Source organism: Cynocephalus volans, chromosome 6, assembly GCF_027409185.1.
Source record: "Cynocephalus volans isolate mCynVol1 chromosome 6, mCynVol1.pri, whole genome shotgun sequence".
Lineage (NCBI taxonomy): Eukaryota > Metazoa > Chordata > Mammalia > Dermoptera > Cynocephalidae > Cynocephalus > Cynocephalus volans.
This window is the reverse complement of record NC_084465.1, coordinates 6,946,613-6,959,940: the sequence shown is the minus strand read 5'-3', so window position 1 is coordinate 6,959,940 and position 13,328 is coordinate 6,946,613. Positions and strand designations below refer to the sequence as shown.

At 51.8% G+C, this 13,328-nt stretch overlaps 2 protein-coding genes across 2 annotated transcripts; one reads left to right on the top strand and one right to left on the bottom strand.

The window, feature by feature from the left end:
• Window positions 1-283: 283 nt before the first annotated feature.
• CRYGN (crystallin gamma N) lies at window positions 284-6,746 on the bottom strand. The gene is made up of 4 exons (XM_063098537.1): window positions 6,726-6,746; window positions 4,509-4,757; window positions 2,582-2,727; window positions 284-419 (listed from the first exon to the last, which is right to left on the bottom strand). Exons 1-4 carry the CDS (start codon window positions 6,744-6,746, stop codon window positions 284-286), a joined length of 552 nt encoding a protein of 183 aa, XP_062954607.1.
• Window positions 6,747-11,781: 5,035 nt separating this feature from the next.
• LOC134379670 (ubiquitin-conjugating enzyme E2 T-like) lies at window positions 11,782-12,294 on the top strand. Its single transcript, XM_063098723.1, has one exon. It carries the CDS (start codon window positions 11,782-11,784, stop codon window positions 12,292-12,294), a length of 513 nt encoding a protein of 170 aa, XP_062954793.1.
• Window positions 12,295-13,328: the final 1,034 nt, after the last annotated feature.

The window sequence follows — 13,328 nt, the reverse complement described above, 5'->3', positions numbered from 1 at the left end:
CGGGGGAGGAGAAAGTGCCTTGGGCCGCATCCTGGCGCCGCCCGAGGTCGTCCCGCCCAAGGACCTGAGGCTGGTCCCCGTCCGCCCTGGGCCAGGGTTTCTCCGTATGACATGACGGGGTGGCCCCGGGGCCTGTGAGCTCTCTCCCCGCCCCGACGGGGCCTCCCGCCGCCCTCCTCCGCCCGCCCGGCCGCCGGGCCAGGCGGGGCCGAGAACGCACTTGAGGCCGGCTCAGCGCTCCGCTTTCAGGACTTTATTGCCCGAGGCCCGGGGACGGGCCTGGCTAGAAGAAGTTGGCCACCCTGCGGAGCGACTGCACGCGGGCGCAGTGGGCCTCCCAGTCGGAGAAGCTGCGGAAGTCGCCCCGCTCCACCACGTACATGCGGCCGCGGTAGTTGGGCTCCTCGTACAGGACCCACCTGGAGGCAGGAAAGGGCGGTCAGGCGGCCGCCGGGATGCCACCGGAGCGCCGACCGAAGACCCCCCCCCAGCAGCCCGCCGCCCTGCAGCCCCTCCGCCCTGCAGCCCCTCCGCCCTGCAGCCCGCCACCCCTGCAGCCCCGCTACCCCTCAGGAATATCGGTGGCCTCCCCGCGCCCGTCATATTTCCTTCCCCATCCGCCGCGTTGGTCAGTGCTGGCTGTCACGTGTGTCTGTGTGCGTGCTTTTGGTGGGAAGGTGCCCAGGAACTGTCCACATTTTTAAACTTATCAGTCCGCGGCAAGAGTCCCAGGGTAGCTCCAGGAAGCACTCCCACCATCACTGCCCCCCAACATCACTCCTGTTCCCCGAAAGGGCCATCTTGCATAGACAGGTGCCTGGCACAGCCTGGGGACCGAGTACGACTATTCGTTCATTCAACGAGTGCTACTGAGTTCTCACGTATGCCCAGCACTGTGCTGGATAATGGAGGTGCAAAGTTAGTCAGGCCTGCAAGGTCTTGTCCTCTCTGGCCCTCTCCTGCCCTCATGGGGCCTCCCTCCAGTGGAAAATGGGCCATGGTGAGTGCAGTGCACAGAGGAGCCCACAGGACGGAGGGTGTGTGTGTGTGTCCCAAGTGGGGGCCCTTCTTTTCCTCCCTCCCCCATCCCAGCTCTGGTTTCAGCTCTGAGCTCCTGGGCAGCTGAAAAGAAGAAACCAACAGACAAAGACAAGTCTTTATGGAGCACCTTGGAGAGCTTGGTGTGGGAAGGGACAGGAGACAACATGGCCCCTGGCCCTCCACCTGGGACACTGTGGGGCTGCAGTGAAGGGTGCCATGGGCCCAGGTAGGAAGGTGGGGTGGGAAGGGGAGTGTGGCCCAGGGAAGAGAGCTCAGGACAGCTGGGAGCAGGGGCTGGCCCAACCCTGTCCTTCCCCCACCATCCCTGAGACAGGCATGGTGCTTTAAGAGGGAACCAGAAAAAGGCTCCATCTGGACACACTCCCCACTCGGAGGCAGGGTGTGCAGGCTGTGCTCAGGGAAGGAAAAGGGGAGGGGGGCAGGCAGGCCTGGCCCCCGTGGAGGACTCAGAGCTAAGTTGGTCAAGGACTGACCCCTCTCTTCCACCTTCACCACAGGTAGAAAACAGCTTTTCTCCATCAGTCAGGGACAGGCTGGTGACCTTGGGAAGCAGCAACAAGGAACTCAGTCTTGGGCCTCCCAGAAGGGGCTACACACACAGCTGTGCTCTCTGAGGTCCCAGGTCATGTGGCTCCTCTGCCTCAGCCTCTTTGCAGTGAACCCCACCTTGGGCCTAATAGTTCTTGCCCACCGACCCCAAAGCACTGTGCTGTTGAAAGGGCTTTCCCCTCCGTAAGACACAGACTCAATTTTTGAGTCCATCTGTCCCAAGGCCACACAGCCCACTGAATCAGCTGGCTCACGGCACTCCTCCCAGCTCTCCACTCACCTGCCACTGGCCCCTCTCTTCCCCCATCCCAACCCCACACCTTGTGCCTGGCACAGTCTGCTGCCTCCAGGGTCAGGGGTTGGGAATGAAGAGAGAAGTGGGGGCTGTGAGTGAGCAGAAGAACCATGCACGGGGGTGGGAGAGCTGACTCATGTCGGGTCTCTTCTCCTAAGGGGAGAGGACTGAGGTTTGGGAGACACCCAGCTCTAGAAAGCACTGACTCCACCAGGCTGTAATCCCAGCTGTGCCACTCGCATGCTGGGTGAGCTAACCTGAGTCTCACCTTGCTCCTCTGTAAAATGGGGGCAATAAAATCTAGCCAATCGGCTGGTTGGGGAGATGAATACAGATAGCTGGCTTGAACGTGCTCAGCTCTGCACAACAGGAGAGTGCAACGGGACTGCACAGTGGGGACGCAGCTGCCCTTGGCTGGTCAGAAGGCACCTGTGTGTGCGTGGAGCCTGAGAGGCACAGGCAAGCCCAGGATTCTGAAGGCTACACTGGAGCAGGGCAGACAAGCCCCTCTGAGCCTGCGCAAAATCCCCCTGGCACTCACTGTCCATCAGAAGTGAGCCACCCACTTGTCCCCAGAGGCCAGTGGGGTGGGGCTTGCCTTACATGACGCAAAGTCCAGCTCAGGGGTAGCTCTGCTGGGTGGTGGGTGGGCAGGGCAGGCAGGGCCATACTCACGCTCCATCCCCGTACACCTTGATGGCGTTGACGCAGCTCTTGGCCCAGCCCCGACTCTGAAGGAAGGGGCAGTCCTCCACCAGCTCCAGGCACTGGCCCGTGAAGTTGCAGCCCTCGAAGATTTCTAGGCGGAAATGTTCCCCGTGCTCCAAGACCCAAGCAAGTGTAGGAAGGAAAGAAGGAAAATGCTCTGAGTTTCCCCTCCCTGCAAACAGAGGTCCCGCATGGGGAGGAGCTTAGGATGCCGCAGTGCTCTGGGGTACCCAGGTCGCTGGGCTGGGGCTGGCAAGGGCCCCCACCCCAACATACACCCCAACCCAGCACTTCTGTTTGTTCTTCCAGGAGATGTGGTTGGATGAAAGAGTTCTTTTACTTTAAAAAGCTTCAAAGCTCCTGAACTATTCAATCTCCTCTCTTTACAGCGAAAGAATCATAGTCCATAGAGGGCAAGACTTCCCAGGGACCAGCAGCTACGCTTGGGCTGGGGCCAGGGTCACTGGAATCCCTCCAGTGCTCAGGCTGGGGACTCCTGCCACGGCCACACCAACACACTCCCCAGCTTTTGACTTCTCTGCTTTGGGCCACAGGCAAGCCTTCGAATGATAATAATTTAAAACTGTAACAGAACCTTTTTTTAAAATATGAAGCCAAAAAACTAAAACATCTCGTTTGCTGAAGTCCCTGCTGGCTGTGACATCACCATTCACTAGGATATATCTCCCTATATGATTCCCCATGTTTATGAAAGACAGAGGAGACCAGCTCCAAACTGGCTCGGACTCCGGGGGGCCTGGGTCTGCGTCACAGCCGGCCCCAAGGATAGCTCTTACAAGAACAGCCTCACAAGACACCTAATAGATTTTTCATATAAATAGCTTTATGCAGGATCCAGGGCCAAGCATTTCCATTCCTTTTTCCCAAATGTCCACAGCCTGACGGAAATACTAAGAAAGCATTCTTGCAGTTTGAGATGCCAAAACCCAGCTGATTTTGCAACTGATGTAGAAAGGAGAGGGGGCCCCACGCAGAGAGGCCCCTTCCATGGAATTCCTCAGATGTTCTCCAGAACTGCCTGGCTCACGTGTCCAGGGAAGGGGAAGGCCCTCCTGCAGACACAATGCAGAGACTCCCTCTGACCAGAGCAGCTAGTCCCAGCCCCAGGAACCAGCCAGTTGCCACTGAAGACCAGAGCTCCCAACAGGTCAGTTAATACTTGTGACCTGGGGGACCCCATTCCTCAAATACTGCCCTGGGGGCAACTAGACAGAAACAATCCTTCGCGATGGGGGAGCAACACCCCTCACACACACTGGGCCACGCCTGTGAGATGTTAGCCACCTGTGTATTTCCAAGGGACCTGCCCCCAAATTTCTGTTGACTAGCCAGTGATACTTGGGCTTCCTCCATCAACCATTCCAAGATCAGAGCACAAGGCTACAAGATCACCTGCACCAGCAGATACTCCAGTCCTCCATCAGCCTTACTATAGCTGAGTGATCCCCTATCTGGTTGCAAATCCAAACTTATATTTAACAGCACTTTTTTTTTTTTTTTAAAGATGACCGGTGAGGGGATCTTAACCCTTGACTTGGTGTTGTCAGCACCACGCTCGCCCATGTGAGCCACGGGCCGGCCCTAACAGCATTTTAAATGGAAAATTTAGCTAGATTTTTGGATCAGGAATTGAAAGTGGTTTCCTGATACGTGCCTGAAAACATACACACGCAGACTCCCAGGGCTCCCCCTCCCGGTCCCAGCAAGTTGGCCCCCATACCTCTCGCACTCATGCCAGTGGGTGCACTGGGGTAAGGAGCTTCAGGCTGGGAGGGCCACGCTCCCTGATTACTTGTCCTGTGTCTGCCCAGACCTGGCCCTTGGTCCCTCCGGCAGGAAGCCCTCCGGCCCCCAGGTGGAGTGGCCCACTCACCATTCCTACAGGCCGACAGGAGCCCATGTGGTCATTGTGGCCATTCCAGCGGAAGAAATCAGGGTAGTCACCGTGCTCCAGGATGAACTGCTGGCCCCGGAAGTCAGGGTGATCAAAGCAGACCCAGGCTCCACTCTCCACACGTATAGAGTTCACTCGGTTCATGAAACCTCGGTCTTGGAAGTTGTCACAGTCCCCAAAGACCTCCAGCTTCCGCCCTGTGAAGTGCTTGCCCTCATAGAGCGTGATCTAGAAAGGCCGGGTCAGAGAGCTTGGGGTCGGGGGCTTTGCTCCTTCCTATTTGGGAGGCTGGTATCTGGGGCGCAACACCTTGGATGGAACCCTGGCCCCCAGGTCACTAGGGCCCAGCCCTGCTGCGCACAGTAGGTGCCCAACACCATCTGCTGACTGTGCGAAAGAATGAATGGACAATGGGCTGATGTCGGACAGCCCCTGGCCCCACCCCCAGGAGCTCACGTGGAGCAGACACATTTCAGCAGCTATTTGGGGACAGGGATTTCCCCTTTGTCTAGGTGCCCATTTGAAAATGGGATCTTTTCAAACTTCCACTGCGTTTTTTAAACTCAATGTTTGTTCATTGTTAAAACATAACATTCATAATAACATTTAAAAAAATGTTTTCCAAAGAAGAAACTTCACATTCAATGGTAGGCTGACTTGTAAAAAAAAAAAAAAGAGAGAGAGAAAAGAATAAACTTCACCCACAAACCCATCATCATCACCCAACATTTATTTTTCAGAAAGTCAGGTTCCTGGGATTGGGCCTCCTTAACCAGAAAGGCTGAATCTGCTGAAGCCATGTGAGGGCCTGGTACAGGATTAATGTCTTCAAAAAGAGGCTTTGTAAGTGTCACCCTGTCTCTGTTTTGGAGGGCACTCCTTTGGGTAACAGGCGTGTGTGAGATGCGGGACTTTATCAACCCAGCAGTAGTTCAGATATGGTGTCCTATGGCTAGATAGCACTAGCAGGTTGTCCTCATCCCCAGACTAAACAACGCGAAGCAATAACAACCCCCAAAACTCACATCTTGCCAACAGAACTAAAATTCCAACCATTCAGTAACTCTTTGGGTTTTAAGAATTGTGGCCCTGGAAGGACCCTGTCAAAGCACACTAATGCTACCCAGGGCGCAATCGCTGTTGTTTGTGCTTCGCCAGTGTTTCTAGGTCTCCCAGGAGGACTTGCTGGAATTGCCCCTCCGGGCTCTTGGAGTTAGGTGTGGCCATATGCTTTGGGCAGAGATGTGCGTGGGAGTGGACCCTTTGCCAGCCAGAGTGCGAGTGATTTTCTGGGCTCTACCTTTTCATCTCCTGTGTTGCTCTGTCAGCCTGGGGCGCAGGGGAGGGCACGAGGACTGGAGCTCTGTGGCCCCACAATGGACATGCAGTGCAAGGGAGGCACATACCCTGGTTGTTCTAAGCCACTGAGCTCCTGAGCTGTTTGTTACTGATGCATAACCCAGCCCACGCGGACTGAGACAGTGATGTCTCTCACCCACGACACTCAGGATTGTAGCCTCTAGAGACCAAAGGCTGTATCACATTAGCTAGGAAAGGGACACTAGAGAAAGGGGAGGGAGATCTAAATTCGCCACCCTTCCTGAACGAGACGGTCTGCTTTAGGGCCTTCGAGACATTCAGGGAGACCTGGGCACCCAAAGGATTCCAGGGTCCCTCAAATCTCAACAGTTTGCAGAGAGCCTGCCCCACGTGCCCTGAAGAGATCCCAAGAAAGGAAAAGCCACATTTAGACTAGCTTCAGGCAAAGAAGGGACAGCAGTGGGGCCCAAGGTCTGCAGGGGCAAGTGGAGACCCCTGACCCCAAGCTGGGAACCGGCCCTCCCTGACACCCGCCCTGCTCCTGACTTGGGGGAGGAGGCGCGTGGGACCCCAGAAGGGGGGGATGGGAGAGGGAGACCTTCCCCCCACCTCCGACCGCACTAGAGAGGCCCTCAGCCAATCGCGAGGCGGCCCCATGTTCTGGAGAGATTAAGCCAACTTTGCTGTGACAAGGCTGTGCTCTTAACCACCTGAGCACGCTTGGTGACAAACCCAGCCTTGCTTGGGTTTGTCACAGGCAAAGGGGACGTGCAGCAACAACTTGCCCCTCCCCCTTCCCCGCGTCCACGGGGCGACGACGGCCCGCCCCCCGCCCGGCTTCCACGCGGCTCGGGGACAGCAGAGGGACGCACTCACCTTGCCCGAGCGCTGCGCCATGGTGCGCCCCGCCCGCCGGCCTCGGGCCCCATATATACCGGGCGGCGCCCTGCTGGGTCAGCGCCGCCCCGGACAAAAGATTTGCTTGGCCGGGCACCAGCGCGTTAGTGCTGTCGGGCGTGCTAAGCCCGCGAGGGGCCGCCGGCCGCGGGGACCGACCGGACCGCGGCCACCCGATGCCACCCGCACGTGCGGCCCCGCCCCGGCCGCCCCCGAGCCCCCCTCCCAGCCCACCCGGCTGTCCCCTGCTGAGTCAGGGCGGCACGCAGGCCCTCCCCTCTACCTCGGAGTGGGGAAGGGGGGTCTCTCCAGTCCTCAAGGCTGTCCTCCCAGCGCTGCCCCCAGCCCGGCCCACGCCCAGGCCCCCAGCCCCACGCCCTCCGTCCTCACGAGGCTTCCTCTGACCTGCGCGCCCACTCCCCTCTCACAGCGCTCCATCCAGGCTACCCAGGGGCGGGAAGACACCCTCGACAGCCCTCCCCCAGCCTGCAGCCCTGGGCTTAGCTCCACGCCCACCTGAGACTTTCTGCCCCAACATCACCCAGCCCCTGGCCCGCCCCACACACTCCAGGCCAAGTCTCCCTCACCTCCCTTGGCTCCTGCGTCCTCCCTCCCTGGGATACCGTCCCTGTCCCCCTTGAAGACGCTGCTTAGGTGTCACCTGCCCTGCCCCACACTGCCCCACACTGGGGTCCCCAGTGCTGTCACCCTGTCTCTCTACCGCAAGCCCCCAGCCCAGACCACCCTGGGCGACGAGGATCAATTTACAGAATCTTGTGGCCCTCCTTTGGCTGAGAATTTCGCAGGGCACAGAAGCTCTTGGCACAAGGCAGAGGCTCAGTGATTGCTCTGAGCCGAGTAAACGTTGAGCCCGTGAGGGGGCAGGATATGAGGGCACAGGCAGCGCTGAGATCAAAGGAGACAGAAGCCTCAGGGGCTCAGGGGTCTGGGGGCTGGGGAGGAGGCACTTTGGGGAGCAGTTTGGGCTGCTCCTATATGCTTACATTTTTATCACTTTCAGGCCCAGGAGAGGAGGTCGTGTGATTCATGGGCCTTGCCCAAGGTGGTCTTGCCCCTGCTCTGGGAGGTTGTCAAAGGCAGATGGCATGAACTCGAGCCCAAGGACAGGCCTTCACCAGAGACCCCCACCCCAGCCTGTGGCTTCCACAGCCATCCACACTGGCCAAACCACACATTCCACGTTTGTCTCTGGACATGGCCCTGTTGGGGACATATAATTAAAAACAAAATCTCCTGCCAATCCAGAAGACCTCTCCACGAAGGCAGAAGAGAAACGCAACAGTTTTATTATTGAATAAGCATTAAACCAAAGTGTGGTCCCCATCACAGGCGATCCACTGGGACATTGCAGACAGAGAGAGATCTCGCTCTTTTACCTAAGTGTACACACCCCTTACATTCACGTTTTCAAGATAACATTGCTAATTTTCTTGCATCTTTGTGACTGGAGATGGGTTTTGCAATCTGGAGTCAGGGGACAGATGAAGTTAGGCCTGGCTTCTCCTTGTAGGAAACTGGGAGTAGGGGCACTGTCTTCCTAGATGTTTACATTTCATAGAGCTGGCCCCAGCTCCTGGAGGAAACATTCCTGAGTTGTTAGGCTGGTAAGAGGCTTGTTTAGCCATTAAAAAGATTTACACACCTTTGAAAAGGACAGAGAAAGAAATTCAGATAGAAAAGGGAGGGAAGAAAAGCCTTTTCTCCTATTTTCTTTTTCTTTCTTTCTTTTTTAAAAATTTAGTAGGTAAACTGAAATTCCCTTATTTTCAACAGGGAAAATTAAGCCTCTTAAATATATTTTTTTAAATACAGACTTTAGGGCTGGCACTTAGCTCCTCCGGTAGAGCACAGTGCTGAAAACACCAAGGTCAAGGGTTTGGATCCCCATACAGGAAAAAAGAAAAGGAAAAAAAAATTTTTTTTCTAGAGCCGTTTTAACTCCACAGCAAAACTGAGTGGAAAACACAGTAATTTCATAACAGCCTGAACAGAAGTGACTCCATGTTGTTAAACCTTTGAATTTAAAAACTCCTTCTCCTCTGTCACCCAAACCACGTAGCCTGCAGCTCATTTTCAGAACACAATGACTCTTGCTGTCACAATGTACACAAATCATTAGAGAAAAATTATTAGCCCAGATGGCCATTCCTCACTCGCTCACTAACCCGAGCTTATTTGAGAATAGCAGGAACTGAGCCCACGGAGAACCAAGTATGACGCCGGCCGCCTCCCACCTGGGAAGTTCCTGGATGATTAGCTGAAACACTCAAGCACGTCTGCACGTCCCTGCTTGGTCACCATGAATCAACTTTCCACCACAGACCCCTATAAAAGCTTTGGGCAAACCTGGGACAGGTGGAGATGGTCTTTGAGACATGTGTCCACCATTTCCCGAGGCTGCTCGCTTCCTGATTCAAGCCTACCCTTCCTGACACCAACACTTGTCTCTCAATTACAGGCTACTGAGCGGCGAGCAAATGGACCTTTGGGGTCTCGGTAACAATTTCCCATAAATTTCCTGCGCCCGTCCCTGCAGAGACACAGCTTCCCCCGCTATCAACATGCCGCACCAGAGTGGCACATTTGTTACAGTGGATGAGCCACGTTACACATCATTATCACCTGAAGTCCATCGTTTACACGTGGATTCACTCTAGTTGTATTTTTATGGGTTTTGACAAATGTATTGAAGGAGTTAAGAATATGTCACCCCAAAACATGCTGCTCTGACATATTGGCTATTTTGAATTAAATGCGCTTAAAAAAAATAAAACAACAAAAAATCCCCCCAGCAGCTGCAAGAAAATTAGTCTGACCTTCATTCTGTTTCTTAAAAGCAGGTGATGAAATTCCCATGTGAAAGATGCAGCATTCTTATCAGCCAGGGCGGGTAGTCCAGACTGAGAGAATTCTGCACAGACCTTGGTGAAATAACTCTTATCTTTTAAGCTTCCCCACATAATTTAATTGCTTTTTCACAACTCATGACTCTTTGTCCAATTCAGTATGTAAGTGTTTGGCTTGAACTGCTTCTTTGGGTCTTCATTTCCTTAAGAAGGCTCCTGTGCCAAATAAAACTTGTGTTAAATAAATTTGTATGCCTTTCTCCTGTTAATCTGTCTTATGTCAATTTATTTCTTAGGCCCAGCTGGGACCCTAAGAGGATGGAGGTGGGGTTTTGCTGTCCCTACAGTATAATGTCATGTATCCACCATTGGACTACCATACAGAGTGTTTTCACTGCCCTAAAAATCTCCTGTGCTCCGTCTATTCATCCCTCCCTGCCCCTGAAACCATGGATCATTTTACTGTCTTCGTAGTTTTGCATTTTCGAGGATGTCACATAGTTGGAATCATACAGTATGTAGCTGCTATGATTTAAATGTGTCCCCCAGAAAGCATGTGTTGGAAAGTTAATCCCCAGTGCAACAGTGTTGGGAGGTGAGGCCTACTAGGTGGTGTGTAGGATTGAATTAATGCCAGTTATAAAAAGGGCTTGAGGCTGAGAGTTCCATTTCTTGCTCTCTCTCCCTCTCTTTGCACTTCTGCTATGGGATGATGCAAGAAGAAGGGTCTTTTTTTTTTTTTTTTTTTTAAAGATGACCGGTAAGGGGATCTCAACCCTTGACTTGGTGTTGTCAGCACCAAGCTCACTCAGTGAGCTAACCGGCCATCCCTATGTGGGATCCGAACCCGTGGCCTTGGTGTTATCAGCACCGCACTCTCCCGAGTGAGCCATGGGCTGGCCCAGAAGAAGGGTCTTGCCAGACGCTGGTGCCTTGAGGTTGAACTTCCCAGCCTCTAGAACCATGAGCCAATAAATTTCTGTTCATTATAAATTACTCAGTCTGTGGTATTCTGTTATAGCAGCACAAGATGGACTAAGAGTTTTCAGATCGACTTCTTTCACTTAGGTACATGTATTTAAGATCCCCACGTGTCTTTTTGTGGCTTGGTAGCTCATTTCTTTTTAGTGCTGAATAATATTCCTTCGTCTAGATGCCACAGTTTAGTTGTCTATTCACCTGCTGAAGGACACCTTGGTTGCTTCCAAGTTTTGGCAATTATGAAGAAAGCTGCTATAAGCACCCGTGCGCAAGTTGTTGTGTGCACATAAGTTTTCAGCCCCTTTGGGTATGTACTAAGGAGTGTGATTGCTGGATCATATGGTTAGGAAGTGTTTAGTTTTTTACGAAACTGTTTAACTGTCTCCCAAAATGTCTGTACCGTTCTGCATTCCCACCAGTGATGAATTCCCACCAGTTCCTGTTGCTCCACATCGTAACCAGCATCAGTGTTTTGGATTTAGCAATTCTAATAGGTGTGCAGCAGTATCTTGTTGTTTTAAGAGCTTCTAATTTTTATCTGTATTTGCCCTCATTGAAGCAGGGCCAGAGCCTACCAGACAATCCACAAGGGTGACGTGGGCAGAATTCAAACCAGAAACAGTGATTGGGGTGTTTTCTGAAAAGTGTACATGAAAAAAAGCCCAACCACAAGCCTCACTCAAAGAATCAGTAAAAACGAACAGGTGGATAAGATTTCTGCCACTTTCACCCCCATCTCCCATTCCCAACGCAACGTCTCAATTCTCACCTAGGATTTTCATTAGAATTCGGTCACCAGAGGAGGGATCTGCCAGGATTCATATGATCTATTTGTGTCCTTGTAGAACGCCTCCCCCAAATAGTTACATAATATGCAAATGCCAGGCTCACCAAACCTCACCATTAGGGTCACTGAGTTCTGAGAGTCATCTCCTTGAGTCGTTTTCAGTAGAGCACTGTTAAAATGTACCTTGAAGGCGCGTGCTGCACTGTGAGGCTATTTCGCGCAGGACACCAGCTGCTACATCTATGAAGTGTTTTGCAGCGAAGACAGAACATGGAGCTACTCTTCCATGACACCCAGAAGGAAGCGCTATCTGTCTTTTCACAAGGGCTTTCTCCATAGATGTGCATCCCAGCCAGCTCTTCATGTGGAGTGGTGTGTGTGATTCCTTTTACTTGAGATCATGCAGAGAGCCTCACGTCTAAAGAGAGAGCTGCACGTGTTAGCCACAGAGCCACCCCCTGGCATCACATGCTGGCAAGATAAGGACCAAATGGATGATCTGCGAACTCAAATATTAGGTGGAGCCAACACACCTTATGAGAAAGGCATGTTCAAGCTGGAAGTTATCATTCCTGAGAGGTATCCATTTGAACCTCCTCAGATCCGATTTCTGACTCCAAAATATCATCCAAACATTGATTCTGCTGGAAGGATTTGTCCAGATGTTCTCAAATTGCCACCAAAATCCTCAGAATTTAAAAATAATGAGCCAGTCTTTCTCAAGAATGCCAGGCAGTGGACCGAGAAGCATGCAAGACAAAATCAGATGGCTGATGAAGTGCTTGATAATCTACCAGAGTCCAGTGACTCTGAAGTACAGAGCTCAACACAGAAAAGGAAAGCCGGGCAGCTAGGAGGCATACAAAAGAAATTTCTTCCTGGTGTTAAGGGGGTGTGTCCTGGTCCATCTTAGTTAATACATTCTTTGCCGTGGTGGTCTGATTTGCCTACCCTTCTTGGATGTTTTTCTTTGTATTTGATGACATCATAATTTTTGTATCCTATAAAAGACCCTGTATGTTTATCTATTCTGCTCTATGTGCTTCTCTGAGTGTAGTTTGTTTTATCTTGTACGTACATATTTTGAAACCATTTAAACCTGAAAAATAAATAATCATTTTTTAAAAAATGTACCTTGAAGTCGGTGAGATCTTCAGTCACATTTGACTGCTAGTTGGGGACAAAATGCTAGAGGAATGGACTTAGAATAAATATGGTGATAGAGCAAGAAAGAGCTAAGAACGCTGTCCTGATTTTAAGAAGACCCCAACAGCATGTAATCTAGAGGCACCTGTCGCTGCTGAGCGTTGGACAGTTTTAAATCATGCTGAGCCAGGACTTTCTCGCCTGCCTCCCTTGCTCCCACCTCTTGGTTTGGTCAAGTCTCTCCCCTTTTCAGGCAGCTTAGAGTCTAGAGAATCCTATAAGGAACAATAACACACCCACTACCAGGTTTGTCAAATCTTAACATTAGCCATGTTATTGTGAGATCAATATTTTTTTCTTTTAAAAAAGAAGTCATTACACATAGAGTTGAAGCCTTCCTTCCCCACAGGGAGAGGAAACTCACTATTCTGATATTTGTATTTAGTATGTCTTTGTGTGTTTCTTTGTGTGTTTTCTTATTTTTACTGCTGTGGCAACATTGTATACATCCTTCCACAATTTGTGAGGTTTTTTGTTGTTGTTAGAGATAAGACTTTCTGAAATGGTGAATAAACACTCTTGGTAAAGTTCCTTAGAAAACTAATTAAAATCTTCCGTCTAGTAAATTGCATACTAGCAAATAGTCAGTGTATATTAAAATCATTCAAAAAATACTATGTGTTTCTAGGAGAAACTGTGTCTTTCTAGGTGAAAGCCTACATGTCTCTAGGGAAACTGTGTTTCTAGAGAAAACTTGATGTGTTTCTGGGGAAACTGTGTTTCCAGAGAAAATTCTATGTG

Bases quoted from the DNA above. Each gene is read 5' to 3' on its own strand.
- CRYGN (XM_063098537.1), bottom strand. From the start codon at position 6,746: ATGGCGCAGCGCTCGGGCAAG. The intron at 2,728-4,508 runs GTGAGTGGGCCA...TGGGTCTTGGAG, and splicing joins CCTGTCGGCCTGTAGGAATG to CACGGGGAACATTTCCGCCT. The intron at 420-2,581 runs GTGAGTATGGCC...TCCTGCCTCCAG, and splicing joins AAGGTGTACGGGGATGGAGC to GTGGGTCCTGTACGAGGAGC.
- LOC134379670 (XM_063098723.1), top strand. From the start codon at position 11,782: ATGCAGAGAGCCTCACGTCTAAAGAGAGAGCTGCACGTGTTAGCCACA.